We start from the raw sequence: 23,225 nt of genomic DNA on the forward strand, positions 1-23,225 counted from the left end.
CACCCGCAATAAAGACAAACAGTAGCCGTGACAGACAGACAGACAGACAGACAGACAGACAGACAGACAGACAGACAGACAGACAGACAGACAGACAGACAGACAGACAGACAGACAGACAGACAGACAGACAGATAGATAGATAGATAGATAGATAGATAGATAGATAGATAGATAGATAGATAGATAGATAGATAGATAGATAGATAGATAGATAGATAGATAGATAGATAGATAGATAGATAGATAGATAGATAGATAGATAGATAGATAGATAGATAGATAGATAGATAGATAGATAGATAGATAGATAGATAGATATCGGAACATCAATCTAAGTTGAAGTCACGCTCATTCTTGGAAAAAATATTGCGCGCTTTTACCGTACTTTGAATGAACTTCTATTTTTGCGTACATTCTCGCCTAAGAATAGCATGGCATGAAAGGAGACCGGAGATATTTGGCGGCCTATTTTCGTCAGTTTCATTCAATCAGCAGCACTTAGCTGCACCGAAAGATCCTGAACAGCCCTCGCGGTTTTCGAGGTCAGAAATAGGTGACAGCGAAGGCCACCATCATGGCTACCGACACTTGCTACGAGGTCGTTCTGTTGAATAGAGCTGTCCGATGACGTCCGAGGCGCAGCGGTTACGTCACTACTCAACGTCTAGGAAAAGCAAGCCGAATTTCGACACACGTTTCAGTCCAGAAGCCCTGCAAGAGATGCTTTCCAAAGAACTCTTTCCAGCTATATATAGCCTTCATATGAAAAAAATAGGCGGTGACGAAAGATCGCGACAACTACAGCTCGCAAATCGCGGTGGACTGACTTCTCTTGCGCAGAGCTTCGTAATTTGCCTTTCAAACCGAATACATTTGAGGGTTCGGCTGCTCGTCTTCTGATAATGTCAGCTCCGTATTAGGGATCCCGCTATCTATCTATCATTCTGTCTGTCTATTCTGACACGACTCTTAATTTGTGAAAATGAAAACTTTAGCCATGTACAGTGTGGCGATACAAATTATCACAAAAAGAAAAAGATGGTTGATCCCTTCTTCATAGGAATCGGAAAAACACGAAAGTAAAGCGTGCCCTTACAGAAGTAACTGAATGTTTACAGAACTGAATTGATATAAGATAGTTTGCACAATGTATATTGATGTCTCGCAGCTATTTACCGTGTACTTAGCTTTAGGTGCACGTTAATGAACTCCAGTCTTACGGTAGAATAGCGCAAATACCACGACGAGAGAAGATGGGAGACGAACAAGCGCTTGTTCGTCTCCCATCTTCTCTCGTCGTGGTATTTGCGCTATTCTCCCGTAAGAATGAACCAACTCGCCCAACAAGTCACTTTAATGAACTCCAGGTGGTCGAAATTTCCGGAGCCCTCCACTACGGCGTCCCTCATAATCACATCGTGGATTTGGGACATTAAACCCCAGATATTATTATTATTATTGCACCGTTTAACGTGGATGCACGCACTTCGATGATTGTTGGTACATCTCCATCCCGACGACTAACGTCCATGTTAAATGATTAAACAAACCTTTGTGGTAGCTGTAGTAGTTAACGGTGAAAGCGTAATCAGAGAACGATGTGTGATAGCCAGAAGAGCGTCGCATATTGGACGCTGAACTTGGTCGCCATCCCACGGCATGTTAAAATGTGATCGAACACTACGGCCAGACTAGGGGGAAAAGCAAAGCGCGTCCTGCCGCGATTTTTCTCGGGGCGAGCGCGTCAGCGGTGAACGCGGCGTTACAGCAGGTGAGGCAGGCGCGCGTCGCAGAGCTATTTTTGGTTTGGATTAGCGTGATGCTATGAGCGAGGCCAACGCTCTTACGACGCTTGGTCTAAGATCACCACCTCGTGGTGTGTTAAGGCATTGACAAAATTGAACTTCTATTGTAAACGCGCCGAATGTGACGGACGTGTAACGCGTTGCAGGTGCTAATCGCGGAGGCCACAGTAATGACGAATTGCTTTATTTTACCGCTCCCAGAGGGCAACACCACCCCGCCGACCGGGAGAGTGGTAGATATAAAAGGCGCGTTTGTAAAGCCTGTGGAGTATGTGACCATGGCGCAGTGGATAGCGTCCCCGGCATTTGTTGTTGCGGACCGAGCGGTCGTGGGTTCAATACCCTTTGACGGAACATTTTTTTTCTTTGACATCTGATCGTGTAATTTTTTTCTACGTCATTTCCGTGACGGAAATACGTCACAGAAGTCGTGGTGGACCCCGGCATAAAACACTTTCGTGTTAAAAACTAGAACTCAGAGTAACTATACAATAGAGCGTTAATTCGCATTGAAAAGAGTTTGTAACGTGTGTGCCGTATCTGTTCCCATAATGCCACCGCCGCCGTCAGGATTCGATCCCGCGACCTTCGGTTCAGCCGTCAAGCACTATAACCACAAGACCACCAAGGCGGGTCGTCTCTGCACAACTTCGCCATTTTAAGAATTGCAAAAGGAACAGTAACACAAAGAAGAGACGCATCGAAAATGTTCATTATCACTTATCACCACCTAACCCAAAATTCTTCGGTGATTCTGAGCGCATAACCATCGCCACCGAGAATAACAGGAACGCGCTACCACGTGCCGAGACAGGAAAATGGCCACAGAGCCTCTTGTCAGCATTCCCCTTACATAAAATCACCACTGACGTTCTCCCCTTCCAACACACACACTCGAGAACAGAAGAAGCTGGCGCATGCGCGTCAGTCACAGCAACCCGCACAGAATCCGCCCCCTCCCTATAGCTGTCACGAGAATAACGCCATCCTTCCCACTGCTTCCCACCACGTGTCAACCTCCGTGCAAGGCCTCTTCTTCCTCTTAAAGCAGAGGCGCGAGCTGGCACTCCACTGCGACGCGCCACCACTCTTTTCCCATCAGAGCACGTCTAAGTCAGATGCTGGCAATCGGAGTGCAGCAGCGCTGCCAGCAATCTGCCGTCCGATCGAAAGAGACGACGCGAGACTAAAAGAAAAGAAAAGGAAAGAAACCGAAGGAAAGAAAGAAATACTTTAGATAGATAGATAGATAGATAGATAGATAGATAGATAGATAGATAGATAGATAGATAGATAGATAGATAGATAGATAGATAGATAGATAGATAGATAGATAGATAGATAGATAGATAGATAGATAGATAGATAGATAGATAGATAGATAGATAGATAGATAGATAGATAGATAGATAGATAGATAGATAGATAGATAGATAGATAGATAGATAGATAGATAGATAGATAGATAGATATCGCATCCCATCTACGGTCCTACGATCTGATTGGACGGTTGAGAATGGATGGCGCGACAGGGCAGCGAAGTGGTAGCACACGTGCCTGACGAGCGAAGTGCATATAGGCACGACATCGGACGCGCAGCCTTCCAAAGTACGCCCTAGCTGTCTTATCTGTTCGTTTACTTGCATTTTTCTGTGAATTTCTAGAGTCGCCCTGCCCTGTTTATCGCTAGGCTCGTGACAACAAAGGTGGATTACCCAACTAGTCGGGCGCTAATACCTTGCTCGATAAAGGGAAAAGCCACCCCCCCCCCCCTCTTGCCTTATGTACTTCGCTTGTAGTGAGGTCATCGCACGCAGTAAATTAGTAAACAAAAGCTTCTTGTTTAAAAGAAAGAAAATAAACATACGAAGGAAAGAGAAAGAAGGAATAGGAAAATCTGAAGCTAAATAGAAGTCGACCGAGAACCTAATGTAAGAGGTTAGTAAGGAATAACGGAAGGAAGAATCAATTGGGGGAAAAAGTGGATAGAGAGCAAAAATCACACCATCTCCCGCTAAAGGGGACCATGAGGCGATGCGAAGCAGTGTTTCGGCATGTAGGGCCCGCGTTTCAGAGGTGGAGCACTGAGGTGGAAAGGGGAAGGGGATAGAGGGAAAAGGGAGGGAAGAGAGAGAGGGGGAGGAGGAGGAGAGATGGGAGGGGAGAGGAGGAGTAAGACGACAGGGAATCATTGCAGGAAGCAGCGATGACAGGGAAGACACAAATGTAAACTTGGAAAACTGGAAGTCATTGAAGAGAAACAACCCCGAATAGCGTCATGGGAAACAGCCTGTGAGACGGTTGACTACCCTAGACTTGAAAAGGGGAGAGAGAAACAGAGAAGTGACAGAATGCCGAAGAATTGGCAAGAGAGAGAAAGGGAGAGAAGCGAAATGGAAAGGCAGGGCTAACCAAGCACGAGCTCCGTTGGCTGCCTTAAACGCGGGGCGGGGGAAAAGGAAAATTACAGGGTTCCTTGTGAATTCACCTAAGACAACTCGAAGGCAAAATTCATCTTCTTTTTCTTCTCAGTCGCTGTATTAGGGAGTATACATAAACGGCCGGTAATGTAGGCCCCCTAGATGTATTCATCCTGCCCCGCCACCCTCCGAAAGGTTTGTGCACCTAGCGTGGTCTTGCACTGCCTCCAGGATCGGAGGCACCTAACCTGGTTGTGCACTGCCTCCGTGATCAGGCCACCTTTGACCAAGCTACGATGTCATGTGATTTTTGCGCCGTACTGGAGATTTGCGCCGATCAACGGCGCAAATATTCCAGTACGTGGATCGGCGGCTGTTTCCAGAGAGTGCCGAGCGATTACGCAGCAGACGAAAAACCACGGCAACCGTCGTTACCGAACACTGCACACAACACACAAGCAAGGCTTTTCGTGGGATTAAAATTGGGGTACAAATGAACGGCACTAAAGTCAGATTGCGAGAGCTGCGATCTCACTGACGACGCCGATGGATTGTCGCGAACAGCGGAAGCGGCCATGTTGGTTGAGGTCGGTAAGCTTGGAAGAGCACGCTTTTAGATTCCTCTCGTCGTGACCGCAGGGCGAAAGTGGTCGGCCGCGACGCCATTGGCTGGAGGGGGGTCCTCTGACGTACAAAAAAACGCCAGGCCTGCGCTGAAACCGCAGCACAGTCACAGCGAAAGCTGGAAGAGTGGCGTTTCTAGAGCCCGTTAAGCTCTCTTGGGGCTACAATACAAGTACACTAGGAAGGTACCCACTACCCATAAATCACAATTTTTGTGAGGTTGGGAAGCACCTACTAAGCCATTATTCGTCATTCTGCGGAGAAGCGAGGCACCAGCTACACGTCTGTAAGGCATTCTGTGCACTTTGTTGACGCGACGACTGATGACGATGAAGAATTATGGCTCAGCCCTTTATAATGGGTTGGAATCTTTAAACGGCCCACCAGTTATGTAATTTGTCTTGGGTGACACCCGGTCGCTATTTCCCTCTCCCGTCATGCTGTATAACATATGTTGACGTGGGAGAGAGACGGGGGGGGGGGGCGAAGAACTTTACTGAGACCCCGAGGAAATGGATCATGCGCTTATGGGCTTCCTTGGCAACCAATACAAGTGCACTTGCGAGGAACCCACTACGCTATAAATCATTGTAATTTTACTGAGACCCCGAGGAAGTGGATCATGCGCTTATGGGCTTCCTTGGCAACGAAACAATACAAGTTCACTTGCGAGGAACCCACTACGCTATAAATCATTGTAATTTTTGAGAAGTAGGGCAGCAGGCACTGTGCCCTACTTCTCATTCTACGGAGAGCGTTGGTACCAGCTAACGCATGTAAGGCATTATGCGCACTTTGTTGATGCTGTGCCTGATGACGATGAAGAATTATGGCAGAGCACTTTGTAATGGGTTGGAAGAATTCAACAACCTACTCGTTGCGCAATTCGCATTGTGTGACGCATGGTTACAGAATTCGCGTTGTGCGATGCTTGGTGTTCATTTTACTCTTCTACCACGCTATATTGCATATGCTAATGTGGTTCCTTCCCGCTGTAAAACCGCACTGCTCAGAGCACACCAGTGAGTCTGGCAGGATTGGCAGTGGCCCAGAATGTCCTCAATCACCACACAGTAGTAACATAAGTTGCGTGCCACACTGTTAGCCATTGCAATGATAAAAGAGTATGCATTCGTAAATGCCACCTTCAACCACATGCAACACAACCAAGTTGTTTCACGACGGGGAGCTAGTGTGCACAGAGAGGCTAATAATCGTTCACCAAGACAACCAGAGGTGTTTTTCATTTTCGTTAGAAAAAAGATCTGTGATCATCAAGCGGTCTTCAGCTGGCTTTTTGATATGCCTAATGAAAAGTGCATTTCAAAGTACGTAATAAAATTAGTTGCAAGCCCAGCATTGCCCTGTTTATTACTCGTTTCCTTGCGCACACATTCCGTTGGCTGGTTTTCATCTTAGCCTAAGCATACAAGCTCGACGGGGATACTGTTATGGAACACGACACCAGTCACATATTAAGAAATTACTGCTACTGAACAGCGACGACAAACCGGAATCCCATCGTTACTGGCTCCAGTGCTTGGCTGCTCGCATTGCTAGAGATGCTGTTCTCTCACACCACATCCTCTATAGCAGCGCGCCGCCGCGACAGCGAAAACTCCCACAAGTGACTCCTAAGCTTGTCAGAAAAAAAATGTGAAAGCAAAACAGCCATCGAAAGCTTATCGCGCAATGTCAAAAAGGTAAGTCCTATGGGAGTTGAAGCATCGTAAACTAAGAGGAAAACTGACCAACTAGATCCAGATTAAGTAAATCGAAACTATGCACTGCAGCGTTGTGGACTGCAACTGTCTTATTAACGTGACTAATGAAAAGTTCCTTCAAATGTGCTTTCAAAAGTGTCTTTAACTGGACCTAGCAAATTACGTTGCTAGCCCAGCATCGTCCTGTTTATATCGGGTTCCCGGCATATGCGTACAGTTGGCTGTTTTTCATCTTAGCCTAAGCATGCCAGATCTACAGGAATTCGGCAATAAAACACGACGCCAGCCGCAGATAAGGACATTACCCCTACTGAAACGCGCCGACAAGCCTGGACGCCATCTTCAACGAGTCTAGTGCTTGGCTGCTCGCATAGCTAGGCAATTCTCTTGGCACGCACCCCAGCCTGCATCGAAGCGCTCGGTCACGACAGCAAAAACCACGCGCATGTTCGAAAGGGGATCCGGTAATTGGGTTGGAGTATGGGCCGACGAAGTGAACGCTCGCCCGTCAGTGAGTGGCTCATAATAGACCTTGCTCCTAATGAACTAGATGCCCAGAAGAATGCAGACAGTCACTATGTTGGACATCCCCGATAGATCCGGCGTGGGCGAATAGAATGCAGCAGCGTAGTAATCGTGCTCTGTACAAGAGTGAACGCGTTAACACAATTCAGAAGCGACGCGTCTTTCGGATGTTGCAACTGCGATATCTGCGGTGGCTTTGACGTCATCAATGAGGCTTTTCTTGTGAATAAGTCATTCGGGATCCCGATGTTAGAAGATAAGCTTCTTATTGTCAGGCAAAGCTTGCCGTGTGCTCACCGGACGAACTACATTTCTTTCTTTCTTTCTTTCTTTCTTTCTTTCTTTCTTTCTTTCTTTCTTTCTTTCTTTCTTTCTTTCTTTCTTTCTTTCTTTCTTTCTCTTCTTCCTTTCTTCTTCTTTCTTCTTTCTTCTTCTTTCCGTCTCTCTTTCTTTCTTTCTTTCTTTCTTTCTTTCTTTTTTGCTTTTTTCATTCTTTCATTCTTTCTTTTTCCTTTTTCTTCCTTTCTTTGTTTCTTTTTTCTTTCTTTCTTTGTTTCTTTCTTTCAATCTTTCTTTCTCTATTTCTTTCTTTCTCTCTTTCTATATTTCTTTGTGTTTTCTTTCTTTCTTGGTGTTTTCTTAATTTCTTATCTTATACAATTTCTTATCTTTCTGTCGTAATGCACAATGCTCCCTCCTGTTTCCTTCCTCCATGCCCAGAATTGGACGTTCATGAACGTGCTTAGCAGCCCCGCACTTCAGTTTGCTACAGGCAACAGCGACGGTCATGCGCTCGCATCCAGGCAACAATGACGCGTGGCAACGGGAAATGACAAGTCAGCTCCAGAAAATATCATGTTTTCATATCAGAAAGGGCTGATAACTGTAACTCATAATTGACATCGCTTGAAAAAAAAAGAAAGGAAACAGCGTCTGATAACGAGAAATGGTCGACGCGCAGTAGTGCATGGAGACAGCCAATGGCACTTCTCGTAAGATAGGAGACATAGAACAAAAACAGCAACAAAACAATGGCAACAAATCAATGGCGGCTGACGCAGGGCACAGAAGGGCAGTAAACAGAAAAAAAAAACATGTAGCTTCTTTTCAGAGAGAGCTTTTCCACGGATATAGGAACGTTTGGGTTGAAAGGAACAGCTGCATCGAAGTTTCCCGGGGAATACGACCGATCAGTCAGCTTCAGGGATGAAAGATAGGACAGCAATGGGCGATGGGTGTTCGAGCGGCAAGCAGCTCAGGGCGAGGCAGGCAAAAATAGATGCCGATAGCGTGAGACCAAGTGCGGAAATGAGCATTGCCCAGCGCACACCACACAAGTGTTAGAGGCCCGTGTGCGTTGATTTATGTGCACCTTAATGAACCCCAGCTGGTCGACTTTTCCGGACCCCTCCCCTGTGGTTTCTCTGATAAACATATCGTGGTCTTGGGGCGGAAGACGCCACAATTCATTACTATATCTCAAGTTTCAAACTTATTTTTATTTTAAATTTACGAAGAATCCCAAACAGATATTCCTGAACCCACCAGCAACCTTTGAAGGTTTCTGCACGTGTTTGTGCGCAGTATGCTATTTATTAGGTGAGCATAAGTTAATGTGATGTCGAACGAGCCTGCATTCGTTCGTGGGCTTGCTCACTCGTCCTCTTTTTAAAACAGAAGTTGTAAACAAGAATCTCGTGCGCAACACTCTATAGACGGCAATAACGCGCATTACTACGATTTATGCGGGAGCCAGCAGGTTGCTAGTTGCAAAAGACTGCGAAATAAGGGCTGACTAGTGAAGCGTATGGAAATGTAGTTACGAGAAAGCTTCCACGCAGCGCGTTCCCCTTCAGCATGTGCAACTATTTACATCACCAATGAAGCCGAAGCACCCGTCCTTTTAAGCGCCAATCTTCGCACCCACGCAGGAATGTTGTGGGCGCTTCTAAGTCTTTGCCGAGTCTCTGCTGTTTAGGATGCAGCAGCAGTTCTCTTTCAGCGGCTGTTGCCGCAACATTTCGTGCACTAACATGGCATACGCACTGATCTATCTATCTATCTATCTATCTATCTATCTATCTATCTATCTATCTATCTATCTATCTATCTATCTATCTATCTATCTATCTATCTATCTATCTATCTGTCTGTCTGTCTATCTATCTATCTATCTATCTATCTATCTATCTATCTATCTATCTATCTATCTATCTATCTATCTATCTATCTATCTATCTATCTATCTATCTGTCTGTCTGTCTGTCTGTCTGTCTGTCTGTCTGTCTGTCTGTCTGTCTGTCTGTCTGTCTACCAGTGAGCCTTTCGCGACACGGTGCTACTTGGTGCTGTGACTGCTAAGCAATACCCAATCGAACCCGATCGATACCTAGCCAATAGTCGCGATTTACAATAGGATCACGTGAACACTTCGTGCATCGCCGTGTGAATGCACGTGTGAGTCATGCCAGGACCAGCCGACTGCCCACCAGCTCTGCTCTGCCCCAGCCTTGCGCGACTCACTCCAAGCTGAGCAAATTCTTTTCGTTCACAGCGTTCTTTTATAACATTTGTGAGTAATTAGTAATTACCCTAATCAATCGCATGACACCAATTAACATTTTCTTTGCAGTTTACAGCACAGTAATGTTTGCTTCAATCTCGTTTCAATTCGCCTGCCTTTTTTTGTTATTATTTCCAAACTAACGTGCCGCCCGGATAGTTATGATGCTCGACTGCTGACCCGAAGGTCGCGGGATCGAATGCCGCCCGTGGTGGTCGCAATTAGATGGAGGCGAAATGCTAGACATCCGTCTACTGTGCGATGTCAGTGCACGTTCAAGAACACCAGGTGCTCGAAATTTCCGGAGCCCTCCACTATACAGCGTGCCCTATAATCATACCGTGCGTCTGGCCCGTAAAACTACAGATAATAATAATAATAATAATAATAATAATAATAATAATAATAATAATAATAATAATAATAATAATAATAATAATATTATTATTATTATTATTATTATTATTATTATTATTATTATTATTATTATTATATTATTATTATTATTATTATTTAAAAATTACTTGTGAAGACTGTCTGTATTGTATTGTTTCTTTTTATTGATTTATTTTTGCGTGCGCCTGTACAAAGACCTTACGGTTGTTCCTGGGCACGTTGATTGATTGATTGATTGATTGATTGATTGATTGATTGATTGATTGATTGATTGATTGATTGATTGATTGATTGATTGATTGATTGATTGATTGATTGATTGATTGATTGATTGATTGATTGATTGTCGGAAGCAGGCTGCGTCAGTAAACTGAAGAACCAAGAAACCGACAAGGTCCTCAAGCAGCTGCAATCGGGACAGTACGGGACGGTTCGCAAGAGGCACTTCGTTTAAAAAAAAAAACACAATTTTATCGTCTTACGATCCTTTTTCTTAAATTTCTTTTTTCTCGTCTCGCCGACAACCACCATTCTCACGTTTCCTCTTTCTTTCCTCCTCATTTTCCCGCAACCCGCATCAATCCGGAACGACGCACTCATGCGCTGTGTACCGTGGAGCGCATGCGCAGCACAACGCCGCCTTCTCATTGGTCGCAATTTGGTGTCGTATGTGTGCTCGTGGTGCGTGCTTGAAAAATTCACGAATCACCATGTGCTTCCATTCGGATGGCTGGTAATGCATCACGATAGCTTGCGAGCACCCCGCACCCCCACTTGTAACACACAAACGCGGTAGCAACAAGGAGAGCCCCCCTCTCCCCCCTGCATTTACCCCCCCCCCCCCCCCCTTCTATGACACACGCGGAAACAGCAAGTACCCGCCTTTGTGCCGCCGGGCCTTTTTCATCTCGACAGCGGGGACGAAGGGTATGTCACGCTAGCTGGCCTGCTCGGAATTTCTCTTTGAAAGAAGCCGCGCACGTTACTTTACTGTTATTTTATTTTTTATATCGTTTGAGCGCGCGATTGTCGCATTCAGCGTTCGCCAGCGACAAAATAGCCCGACAAATCTGGGGGAGAAAGATACAAGTAAACAAAAAGAAGGAAACAAAACAAATCAACACAGTAAGATATATAAGTTGCGCTGCCCAATAAATAGAGAGCAACTTAAACAGAACGAAACGACACAAACGAACTAATCAGCTAAGAGTCAAGAACTACACCCACACCCACCCAAAAAAAGTTTACAGTAAACAACCTCTTCGTCGCAATGCTGCCTCTTTTTCCTATTTATTTATGCATTTAGTTTTTCCAATTATTGTTCATTCATTCATTTCTTATGGCTCATGATTTCTTTATTGCTTCATTTTGTCGCCATACAGCGTAGAAGAATTGCTGCTCTTTTACGTCGATTTCTTCCACAGCAACAGATGCGTAATAGAACTTAAGAAACAGACAAATGAACCAAAGAGGAGAGGGAGACGAAAACTTCGCCAGCACTCGAGAACTCTAGAAAAAAAGAACCAAAAGAAAACAAAGCAGAAAACACTAACAAATCGACGCACGGAAAAGAACAGCGCCTCTTGGAAAATGCTGCCGCCTCATCTTGTTTTGCATACGGAATTTGTCGCCGCCCCTAAGGCATCTGCTGCGACGGAACGCATAAAACCTCGCTGAATGGAACCTCTAATCCGTTATCTTCACGAAGTTTTACATATGCTAGCAAGAAGCAGCTTCAACTCCCGTTTTATTTTATTTATTTATTTATTTCTCTTATTGCCACGACGACGGGAGACGTCTATGCATCTGATTGTTGAGGACGTGGGAGCGCGCTACGGTTATCTTTCTTTTTATTTCTTTATGAATGCGTAACAACTTTTCGTCTGGGTCTCCAGGGAAAACTGCGGGTGAGTGTGTAACAGCCTTCCAGCGTAACACTGAACAGTAGGCACAAATAAAAAGTATACTTGCCACGGCGACAAGCATGTGCATCATACAGATGACGCGGAAAGAAAATAGGACACACATTTCTCCCAAAAGGTCACCCTATTAACGAAATTAACGTATGATATTCATACGATTTCACCATAAAGTGCACTTAGTTTCGATAATACTGACGTATGCACTCTAACGTGAGGGCTCACGTTACGTCGCACCATACGTTACCATTTAAACGCCAGTGTTGTCGACGTGCCTGGTAAGCGCACCATGTGCATGTAACTACTACACTTACAAAAACACGTCGATACAACTCGTAACGCTTGGCTCAAAGCCATAAAATGCAGCATATAAGTACTCGCTCACTGCTTCGCATGAAACCAATTCCCGCAACGTATGGGATATACGGTACGAAGAACTTTATTTAAAGATCCGGAGAAGTGCCACCCCTTAGGGTGACACCGCGGGCCGCTCCCACGTGGGGACAGTTAGACCTATATGCCTAATTTTTTTGTTTACTTGGTAATTTATGATTTTGGGTAATCATTTTTTTTCGTTGCTAGCTTACATAAATAGAGTAGCCGGGGTGACGTAGTCCTCAACCTCTCCATAGCAAGCCAGATACAACAGAACATATAAAAAGGTGTTTCATTATTGTATCTTATTACGAGCGATTTGTCACGAAAGTGGTGCCAACTCTTTCAGGTAATCCACGTGTACGGGTCAAAAAGTGCTTTAAATTTCAGGAAATTTTTAAAACAAGCTATATAACTAAAAAACGTTTGTTGTATGTATTGTATATGTACAGCACCCACCACCTACCAGCGGTATGAAATATTAGCGGCGAACCTACGCGGGAAGCGGCAGTGTCGAACTTTATTTTTAAGTTTTCTGTGGTCTGCTAGGCACCTGCACTCAAATTTTTTTATTTTGCAGGTGTCAACCTCCAATGATATAGATATAAAAAGAACCTGACTCAGAGAGTGCGAGGTTTGACCAAGAGCCATCTCGACGTTCTTGTCACTACGAAAAAAAAATAGAAATCCCATATCTCCACCACGCGCGAATACATCCATGATTGAGAGGTATGAAGACATTGGAAGCAAAGAGTCGGGCTGGGAGTGGTTCTCGCTAGGTCGGTGTCACGCCCGTCTGACTGGGCAGCTGATTTATATCGGTCTGTCGCGACCCTTTTCCTTCTTATTTTGCAGAGCAGGACAGATTGAGGCAATTCGTCGCCTCTCGCTTTCTCTCTGTTTATTTATTTTTTTTTGAAGTTCTAATCTGAATGCCGTGAGACGTACACCGCCGAACTGCGGTCAATGCCCGTCGGAATAAAAAAGAGGGAGTAACGGTCACCTTATTTCGCAGTCGGCGTCGTCTAAGGACATTAGGCCAACCACGTGACGTGATAAGCGACATGAATGGGAACCGTTTGATACGGCGTGTGGTGTGCGTGCATCAGGCATTCATTCTCTTATTCAGTTCCCTTACTTGCGTTTTTGATGAACATGTATGTTAAGCGTTGCATTTTCACGAGGGCGATGGTTAAGACACAAGGGCGTTTGCATTATCATTCATTTGACTGTGTTCTCTTTTCTGAAAGTTCCATGAAATACGTTACATAGGATTCATGTCAGTTTTTTTTTTTACCCACGTCTTTTTTAAATGCACACGGTTTTCCTCTGTACATGGACCTGTTCATGCGTTGTGTTATTGCATTCGAATGTTTGCTGTCTTTTGCTAGTAAGGAACACACACCTAGTCAAGCCGATATGGGGCTTGTTGTCTGCGTTCCTGTTATGCGCAATTTGGTTAAATTAGAAACAAAGTTCAAGTTCACTCGTGTCCTGTGCGTAATCTCAACAGAATAATCTGAAACAATCGCGAAATTTCTAAACATTGAGGCGCGGCCTGCGAAAAGCGGTGGTAACAGTTTTTATGGTTGTAACTCGATCACATATTATATAAAGGAATAAGCGTCCGTGGCAATATGCCCACCTCGATTACAACACTATGACGTCTTATGGGCCTCCTTTGTGCTGCGCGCTACAATATGACGGCCACAATTACAATAATACGACTATACCAACGCCATCGGTAGAGAACTCACTGAAGTCATTTAGTTAGTGCTCTTGTTCTGCGCAACAATATGGTGGTCTGAGTCACAATGATATGACGTCACTGACGCCATAGTATTGGGTGTACTGAGGTCATCAACGCTGCTGTGTCGTTCCGCGCAACCATATGACTGCACTGATGGAAGCCATTGATGTTACTGTATTGAATACATTGGTGTCATCGAGACAGCGACATCGTTGCGTGTAACAGCATCACCCCCTCAATGACACCAGTATGACGTCATCGAAGCAGACGCATTTATTTCAATGACGTAATTGTGACCAGTGGTAAGCTTTGCTTTCTGATTCACCTATCTCCAACAAAACTGCGGAGAAAGCACCTAAGGGACACTGAAATGGTGTCTGTGACAGCACGTGAGCACTCCTTATGGATTGCACTCTAAAGACAGTTGACTCCCTTTGGGGAGTCTTTCTCGTCGTCTGGCTTTCTTCTGTTCCTTCTTTTGAAAGCGCGGTGCTTGCCACTTTCCTATTTAGAATCCTACGCGGCAGTGATACCAGTGTAAGTTGTCGCTGTACACCTTTTATCCCATCATCCCGACCACTTTATGCACATTGCGTACATTGTGCATTATACATGCACGGCGAACAAACATGGGTCTGTATCTATCTCTATATTACACTTGATATGTTTTCTGTTCTTTTTTTTTTACAGGGAAGTTGTTTAAGCTAGCTATAATGTGCGTGTGAGGCCTATCACAAAACTATTATCAACGGGCATGTGCCATAGAAATTGCGCAAGTTCCACTACTCATCACTGGTTCACTAAGATAGATAGAAAGCCATAGAAACAAAGAAAGAATAAAGACATAAAAAACATAGAAAGACAGAGAAAGAGGGAACAAGGAAATCACAGAAAGAGAGAGAAAGAAGCAGACATAGGAAGAGAGAAAAAAAACAGAGGGAAAGGAAGAGAAGAAAGAGAAATAAAAATAAAGAGAGCGAGAAAGAAAAAGAAGTGGGAAGGAAGAAACGAAAAGGAACAGATACAAAATAGAGATACAAGAAACAAGAAGTACGAGAAAGAAAGAGAAGAAAGAAAAAATATCATGAGGAACAAAGAAGGCCACCCCCAGCTGCGCTCTTCCTTCAGGCTTGGCACGACCAGCGCGAGGCTGCCATACTATAATGAACGGGAAAGGCACTGGCGGCTGCGAGAAGAGCCCGAAGCGATGGAAGCCCTACGCTAAGGATGACGTGCCCGTAGATCTATGAGAGCTGCGATCGCTCGGTTCTGGAGTTTGGGCATCCGTGTCGTGACTCACCTAGCTAAAGCCCAGCAACAACCTAGAAGCAAGCAGACTAGACTTCAGAGTCGTCCAGTGTCGCAGTTTCAAGCCTTGCGCGACTTAGTGCAAGCACTGCCATCTTTTTTTTTTCTCCGTGCGGTGTGGGAAGCACTAGGTTCCGCTGCGCTGTGTGTCCTCGCCTAATGGGTCTTCCTTCCCAAGCGTTGAATATTTAGTACGTTCGCTAGACCCTTTTAAAACTAAGCTGCCAGAGATAGGCCTTTATCATTCGAAGTAACAATGAAAGCGGCTCACGATAACTAGGCTGCGCGTAATATTCGAGCCGTAAGAGGCTCACTTAATTCCGGTGTCTGCCTGGATTAAAATGCCTTCCTACCTAGGACTCATTTCCTAAGCAAACACTATGAAAAAGCACTACATACTTATTGGCTTAGAGATAGCTTCTTTCAGTGCTAATTTTACCTTTACTTTGCAGATGTACAAGATAAATCTATCTATCTATCTATCTATCTATCTATCTATCTATCTATCTATCTATCTATCTATCTATCTATCTATCTATCTATCTATCTATCTATCTATCTATCTATCTATCTATCTCAGGCGTTCTCTACAGATTTACCTGAATGTATAGGACACGATCAACTGCACGTCCAAACCCAAAATTTAATTACTTGAACTAGTCTAGGTAGCACAGCTAAGAACCTGTTATTTCAATTTTGCGCAGAAGCGCAGACCGTATGTGCAGCGAAAGGGGTGTGCCATGTAAAGGGTGCACCACCACAGATGTCGTCTTTAGGCGGCGAAGCATCACTTCTGCGGAATGCACACAGAATGGACGGGTGATTGTGAGAGCACTTTTGAATGAATGAATGAATGAATGAATGAATGAATGAATGAATGAATGAATGAATGAATGAATGAATGAATGAATGAATGAATGAATGAATGATGGGTTGTGTTCACCGGAACATGTCTCCAGTTCCTGCTACTGCTTCCGGGCCCTACTGTACATAAAATAATTCCCTTCAAGATATGCGTTCGCTACTGCAAATGGGTCCCGTTGCTGTGGTCTGTTCGATATGTGCATCGCTTAAGTCAAGATGCCGAATGTTAGGCCTAGAAAAAATCCACATCTTGTATTGTTATTAAGTTCAAAATTGAAATGTCCAAGTCTGTCCAGCCATTGAATTGCCAACTTTCCACTCCACTCGTGTTAACGAGTGGAGTGGAGTGGTTCTGAGCTGCCCCTTGGTCTTAAAGACCAAGGAGTAGCACAGAACTTGTTAAAAAAGAAGATCCTTCGCATAAGAACCAACTGGTTGGACGTCCGCGCTTGATGAGCGCCTACGTAAGATTATGACGTCATTAAAAATTGTTTCCACTCACCGTACTCGTCATCGTCGTACTCTTCGTCGTCGTCTTCTTCGTCTTCGTCGCTGCTGCTGTCCGCGCACTCGACAGTCGGGCGTGCCGGGCGTGACTGGTTGCGGCCTCCTCCGGCACTGGCGGCTCCTCCAACGCCCGAGGAGCGGGACTTGAGGAAAAAGCGACGCCGAGGAGCACCCGCCTCGCAGCTAGCGTCTGCACATCGTTGACAACAAGAACGGAAAGGGAGAAGTGAGAACGTGGGTTTTTTTTTCTTTCTTCTTTTCCCTGAACGAAGTGCAGCACTTAAGATCCAATTTCAAAGTCACTTATGTTAGGCTGTGACAACCTCTTAGCGAACTTTGATGTTATGTGTTGACATTTCAATTTTGTGCATGCTTGTGTTTTGTAAACTTTTGTGTTGCGTGAACACTTTCGTGCACTGAAGGACTGAAACTAAAGGCGTGATCGAGTGTTGTACTATGTGTCTTCGTAAAAATTTGAGCTTGTTTCCTCTTTTGGGACGGCAACTATTACTCAAGGGAAGAGGGGTAGACGGTGCCACGCGTTGCGACCAACCTGCTATTATATACATTTATTAAAAACAAAGAACCACACACAGTAATGTAAAGTGGACAATCGGGCGAGGTGGTGATTGACGATCATTGCGTGTGTGTGAAGACGCAATAAGGCAGTAAGTGTCGGCTTTTCTTGTCTTCCTTAGTCCTAGGTCTATGGGATGCTTCACCCACACGCAATGATAACAATATTATTATTTTATCAATATTGATATTCCAAACGTGAACGGACATAAGAAACAAACGAAACGCGCGACAACGCAAGCCCATCTAGACAACGCACACAATACACGAGCAGTCATAAATTTGTGAAGTGCCATCAAGGTTCGATCAGCAAGCGTGCGGAGCTAATCAGAGGATGCAAAACAAAACGCGATGATGGACAAGACCTCTGCTTCTGCGCCACACGCACGTGCACTAATTATCTACATTTGTCTAGCATACTCGATCAATGCTAAGTAACACAAAACGATAGCCAAGAGGCTGATTACGTGCAATAGAAAAGCTAGCTATGTCTCTTGGATAATAAATACATCGTGGGAAATCACTACGCGTTCAAATACGCCCAGCTTATGTTCTTTACAGCCTCGTCCACTTCTGAAAGCGTTCAGTAAACACTCAGAAGACTTCATTTGCTTACAGAGTCACTATGCGGAACGGATACGAGTTGCAAAGCAATCGCATAACTTCTCTGTACACATGCACCGCAGGAGCAGGTCCCGCAAAGCATGCGGGATAGTAAACTTCGTGACAGTGTTCGTTTCCGGGGCCCTTTTGTGGACATTGCAGTTTGTGTGCGCTGATCGTGAAGGATGCGCTGACAAGCGCTTCGTACGTTCTTTCTCTCGCATGTTATGCTTGTGTCTTTTGCGCTGTTCGCACTGTTGTCATGATTGATAATTTCATGTTTAATGGTGCAAGATAGCATGGTTAAACATCAGCCGCCTTCTAGCACAGTGCACTCGCGTGAACTGTCGTCGATGTTGCGGCATAGTCGACGAGTTTTGTGACCGAGGCATAGATATTCTATGGCTCTAAAGGCGTAACATGGGTATTCTATTAACACCAACATTGCAGCATAGCAACTGCTTAAGAGAATTGTAGTGAAGAGAGCGTTAGAATAAAGACAGTAGTCTTTTCATTAGCGACTTAGAAAAAAACAGAAAGCTCCACTCCATAAATCGCGGCTTGTTCGTTCGATCTGCATCAATGCGTTGTTCCCTTTACGTATGCGATTCTTTTCTACGTTTTTCTTCTTTGCATTATACGTTTCAACATTTCAATGGCGACACAAATCGGGTTGTCTTAAACACTTCGTATCGCAGGAAAAACAGACACAAAGAAAACGACACCAGACAACATACGAGCGCTCGTAGGTTGTCTGGTGTCGTTTTCTTTCTGTCTGTTTTTCCTGCGCTACGAAGTGTTTAATATGATCAACCAACAGACCCAATTCGCCACAACTGACAAATCGAGTGTTTCGAATTAACTCGGCGAGGCACCCCCTTCAGTTCGTGCTGTTAAACTTTCCTCTGTCTGCGTCCCAATTTAGATTGGTACAGCACTCCAAGCTCCAGTACAGCATCGAAGGCACCCACTCAATCAAGCCGAGGCTGGCTTCTAAATCCTGCGCACTAGCGACCGCGGCAATTACGGCAACTCGCTCTCCGCGGATAGCACGCTCTAGGCCTGGGTTCGAGTTCTGAGTTCCCGGAAAAGAAAAAGCAAATACCTAGAAAGCTTCGTTAGAGAGCTTCGGAACGAACCACTGCCTTGATTGCATGAAGCCTTGTTTCTATGCCTATTTCTTCGGAGCCGTTAGATTGGCGTGCGCGGGCTCCACACTGTTATCGCATTCAACAGGCAAGCTTCACTAAGGGAAGATGCAGAGAATGGCGTTTGGGCTGCGTCACGTCATCGCCTTTCCTCGGAACACCCTCCATCCCAAAAAAAGCACGTTCTTGTTCTTGAGAATAGCAACTGCGTGCATTTCGCGCATTCGTCATACAGGGGGGCAGTTCGCGAATGACGTCAGCGTAGACGACACCGATGACCTCTCTGACGTTCTAGGCGACCATGTGTTGTGCTGACTTTTGAATTCAGACGCATCAAGTCAAATTATTTATCGAGTTAATTCACCTGCAGGCACGGGTTTCCGATGGCGCAAAGATTGAGTGCTGTGGAAGAAATCCTTTTTTTTTTGTGAACCCAGCTTAGTTCACAGATGACGCTTTCGCTTTTGTCACTGCAAGCCTGACCCGTAGTACGCGCCGAAACGGTGGCTTTTGACTTTGTGCAGCGGGGCACATTTAGTTCGAAGAAGTAAGAAGGGACACAAAATTATTGCATTGCCAGTGGTGCTACTCATTTTCGAAATAAACTAATGATTTGCAAGAGCTTTTCAACAGAACATCAACCTAATGCAAAATCGAGTTCACGGAATGAGCAATCAATATTTAGATTGGCTTTCATGCGTGCGAAGTGTTGCGGTGTGACAGGTTTATAGAAACAACATACCACTGCGTGCATCTAACCCGGATACCACCTATAGGAGGCAAACATCCACGTGACTTCAGTGATGGCCATATTGCCTTGCAATAGACTAATACCTGAACAGTGGTGTAGATAAGCGTAACAAGGAGGGGAAAAAATGAAATGGGAAGCGCAGGCAGTATGCGGAAGAGAGGCTAATCATTTGCTACCCTACACTGAAATAAAAGAAAAGAAACGTCTGATATAGTAGGAAACCTAAAAGAAACCCCGGAAGATAGATATAGCAGATGGTGGAGTTTCCGTATGATCGACCACTGTCTGTTACGCACATTGTGCAACGTCATGATTCTGAAATGACGTCACCTCGATGACTGCAAGAAGAAAACAAGTGACCTCGGTGAAGGGGGAGAAAAGGAAGGCGCCTAGACACTCCCATCATCATCACTGAATCAGCGGGCGGCTGATTAAAAGAAAAAAGCCTGGAGGATGCTTGAGCTTCACCATCTAGAGTAGAACGCGATAGCGTAATTGGGCCCCGTGCGCATCGCCTTCTCGATTGCTAGCCTCGCTTCGGTTCTCGGTGCATACCTCAACCGAGCCGTAAGGAAACGGACGACTGTGCGCATAACGTTGGCTGTTTTGAACTCTTCTAGAATGCCTACTGCAAGTACAGTTGTTAAGTGCCCACTACGCCTAATTCTTCCTTTTGCGAGTCAGCGAGGGGCCCACTACGCGTCCGTAATTCAACACGTGAACCTACGCAGCTGCTCACTTTGTTGATGATTTCGCACCTGATGATGATTAAATATGTCGGAGCGCTTTGTAACGGGTGGGCCTTTAAAACGCCCACTCGTTGCGCAATACACACGTTTTGACGCCTGGAGCGATTCTACGCTTCTGCCACGCAATATTGCATACGTTAAGGACGCTCCTTCCACTACATGACATTCATATGGTGTTTTCTTTCATAAGCGGTTTCAAGCAATATCGTCGCTCTGTGGTAGAACCCCTGTTTACCACGCAGACGCCTTGGGTTCGATTCTCAATTGAACCGAAGGTTTCGAATATTTATTTTATTTGCATGTACCAACGACGCCGACAGCGATTTCAACGCAACAGTTTCTGTGGAACGAGCCTTTTAACGCTACCACGTTAAAAGAATGCGAAACCTGTTGGGGCCGAAATGATGAGCTCGTCATGATTGCTCAGGCATTATTGGGCAAATTAACTCTAATTAGTGATCCTCCAATCAACTCTAATTAGTTATAATTCGTGAATCTATTAGTGGCGCAATTTGGTATCACCGTGCAACAAGCGCAACCCTGTACCACCCATGCAATTCTTTGGGCCGCTGCGATAACTAATCTGACGTACGTTCAGTCACTCACCCCGAAAGTGTGCAATCAACGCAGTTACCTGCCTTCGGTAATTGCTACCGGGAGCAAACAAGTGCATCGTAAGCTACAGATGTAATCAAGCCAATCGTAGAGGTGACATTAGGCTCTGTTTGTTCAGGCCTTTATGCGTTGCGTTGGCCCGATTCCCGGGTGACCTCTGTAATCTCATTTGCACGACTGCTGACAAGGTGACTACGAAAATGCACCAGACTCGGCAGCGAATGAATAAAGAAAAATTGGCACCATGTGGAAATTACGTCTGTCTCGTAGCTTTGTAAGCGAATTATGCCGGGTCCTCGTGAGCCGAAAGTGAGCATAACGGGAGCCAGAGGTTGGACACCACGGAAATAATTAGGGTCCTTTGAAATTCAAGCACAACGTGCGAAGGCAATGGATTGAATGGAAATATGAGGATCAACGAAAGACGAGCTTCCCTGCATACGTACTAGCGGTGTTTACATCCAGCAGCAATGGTCACGCGATCTCTGTGAATTCGTCTAAGACGACTTGAAGGCGATGGCCGACTTCTTTTTCTACCCAGTGGATTGTATTGATCATCCCCTCCCCTACTCTCTCTCTCCGGAACCTTTCTGCCCCCAACGAGGTTTTGCACTACCTCCGGGATCGGAGGCAATGGAAGCTTTCTGCACCCCACCTGGTTTGTCCCTGCCTCCGTGATCGGGCCATCTTCGACCAAGGGACAATGTCATGTGATAACATCATTATGTGAGGTTGCATTATGTGATGTCATGGTTACGTCAACAATTTTGGCCGTCACGTGATGAATATTTCTTCCGTCACTCGTTCTAACGCCGACTGCGCCGACGCTGGTCAATTTTCGCGTTTGATGAGGCATCTAAGGCTTTCGCCTTGATTCGCCTTATTGCTAGCAAATGGCAGCGCGAGGGCATTGATAATTAGTCAACAACTCGAGCACATGGACGCCGAAATATGCGCCCATGTATTTCTAGTTGTTTGGCTAATTCGCCCTTGCGCTGCCAGTTGCTCGCATTCTGGTTAGCCCAACTGGTAAAGCGACGACCCCGCAAAGGCGCTGGCCCCGGTTTCGATGTCTTGACTAGGACCAAATTTTCTTCAACTAGAAGAATTGTTTTCTGAGAAATCCGTACAATTTTCATTGTGGCTTCGTGGTAGAAACGGGCGGTGACCAATTATTTCTTATATACCCCTTCCGACACCTTGTGGCATTCCGCAGAAGTCGTTTCCAATATTCTGTATCCGTCATTACAACTTTGAATTAACCGAATTACTCGTGGCTCCTACAGAGACAACCGCCAAAGTTTTCCTTTAGTAACTAGCGTATGAATGTTCGCCCGCTTTTCACAAAAAAAAAAATGGCACCGCAGCGATTTCGCAGAGTTTTGGTACTCGGCGTCGAATGAGGACACGCCCAAAATTTTCAAACCATTCTTCTTCAAAAGTGCTCTGGCGTTCATGCAGTCAACGCGAGCGGAAACAATCGATCGTTTTATCGCACCCGAAACACCTGCTCCATCTCAACACTCGTTTATATTAAAGCGTCCCTATTTCGAAGTCTCACGCATCATCCAATATCCTTCACTGTCGACCGCAGTGCGGTAAATAGAGCGGCACGCTTTCGTTTTTTCTTGAACCTGTCTTCTATGTCAACGTTTCAGGCACCACGTGTGCAGCTGTGCTTGCGAAGATAGTGTCATCGCATAAAAAAAACAGAAATGGCAATAATGATATTCAAAACGCGAAGCATGCATATTTAAACACGTTTCCTTGAGAGTCTACCGCAAGTTTCAATATTAAGAGTACGGTGTTTTGGAAAAATGATCCCTATGTCAGGGCTCGGTATTTTGTACAGGCGTTGGTATGAATGTATGCGGAGTATCTTTAAATTTGCTCAACACATTCTCTTGAAGCATGCTATAGACGCAATATAGTAGATGTTTTCAAATCTGCGTTCCGTTGAAGGGTTCACGTGTGGAGTTCGCTTTTTCGTGCATCTGACA

The 23,225-nt window shown here is 45.1% G+C and overlaps 1 protein-coding gene across 1 annotated transcript in view; it reads right to left on the reverse strand.

Moving 5' to 3' along the window:
• The window catches only part of LOC125756141 (guanine nucleotide-binding protein-like 3 homolog), a 47,502-nt gene that overhangs the window by 20,044 nt on the left and 4,233 nt on the right, over nucleotides 1–23,225 (reverse strand). Inside the window, exon 2 of the mRNA XM_049417551.1 lies at nucleotides 16,779–16,973. Coding sequence (XP_049273508.1) covers nucleotides 16,779–16,973 — 195 coding nt within the window. The remainder of the gene's footprint in view (nucleotides 1–16,778; nucleotides 16,974–23,225) is intronic.

This window comes from Rhipicephalus sanguineus, chromosome 7, assembly GCF_013339695.2.
Source record: "Rhipicephalus sanguineus isolate Rsan-2018 chromosome 7, BIME_Rsan_1.4, whole genome shotgun sequence".
NCBI lineage: Eukaryota > Metazoa > Arthropoda > Arachnida > Ixodida > Ixodidae > Rhipicephalus > Rhipicephalus sanguineus.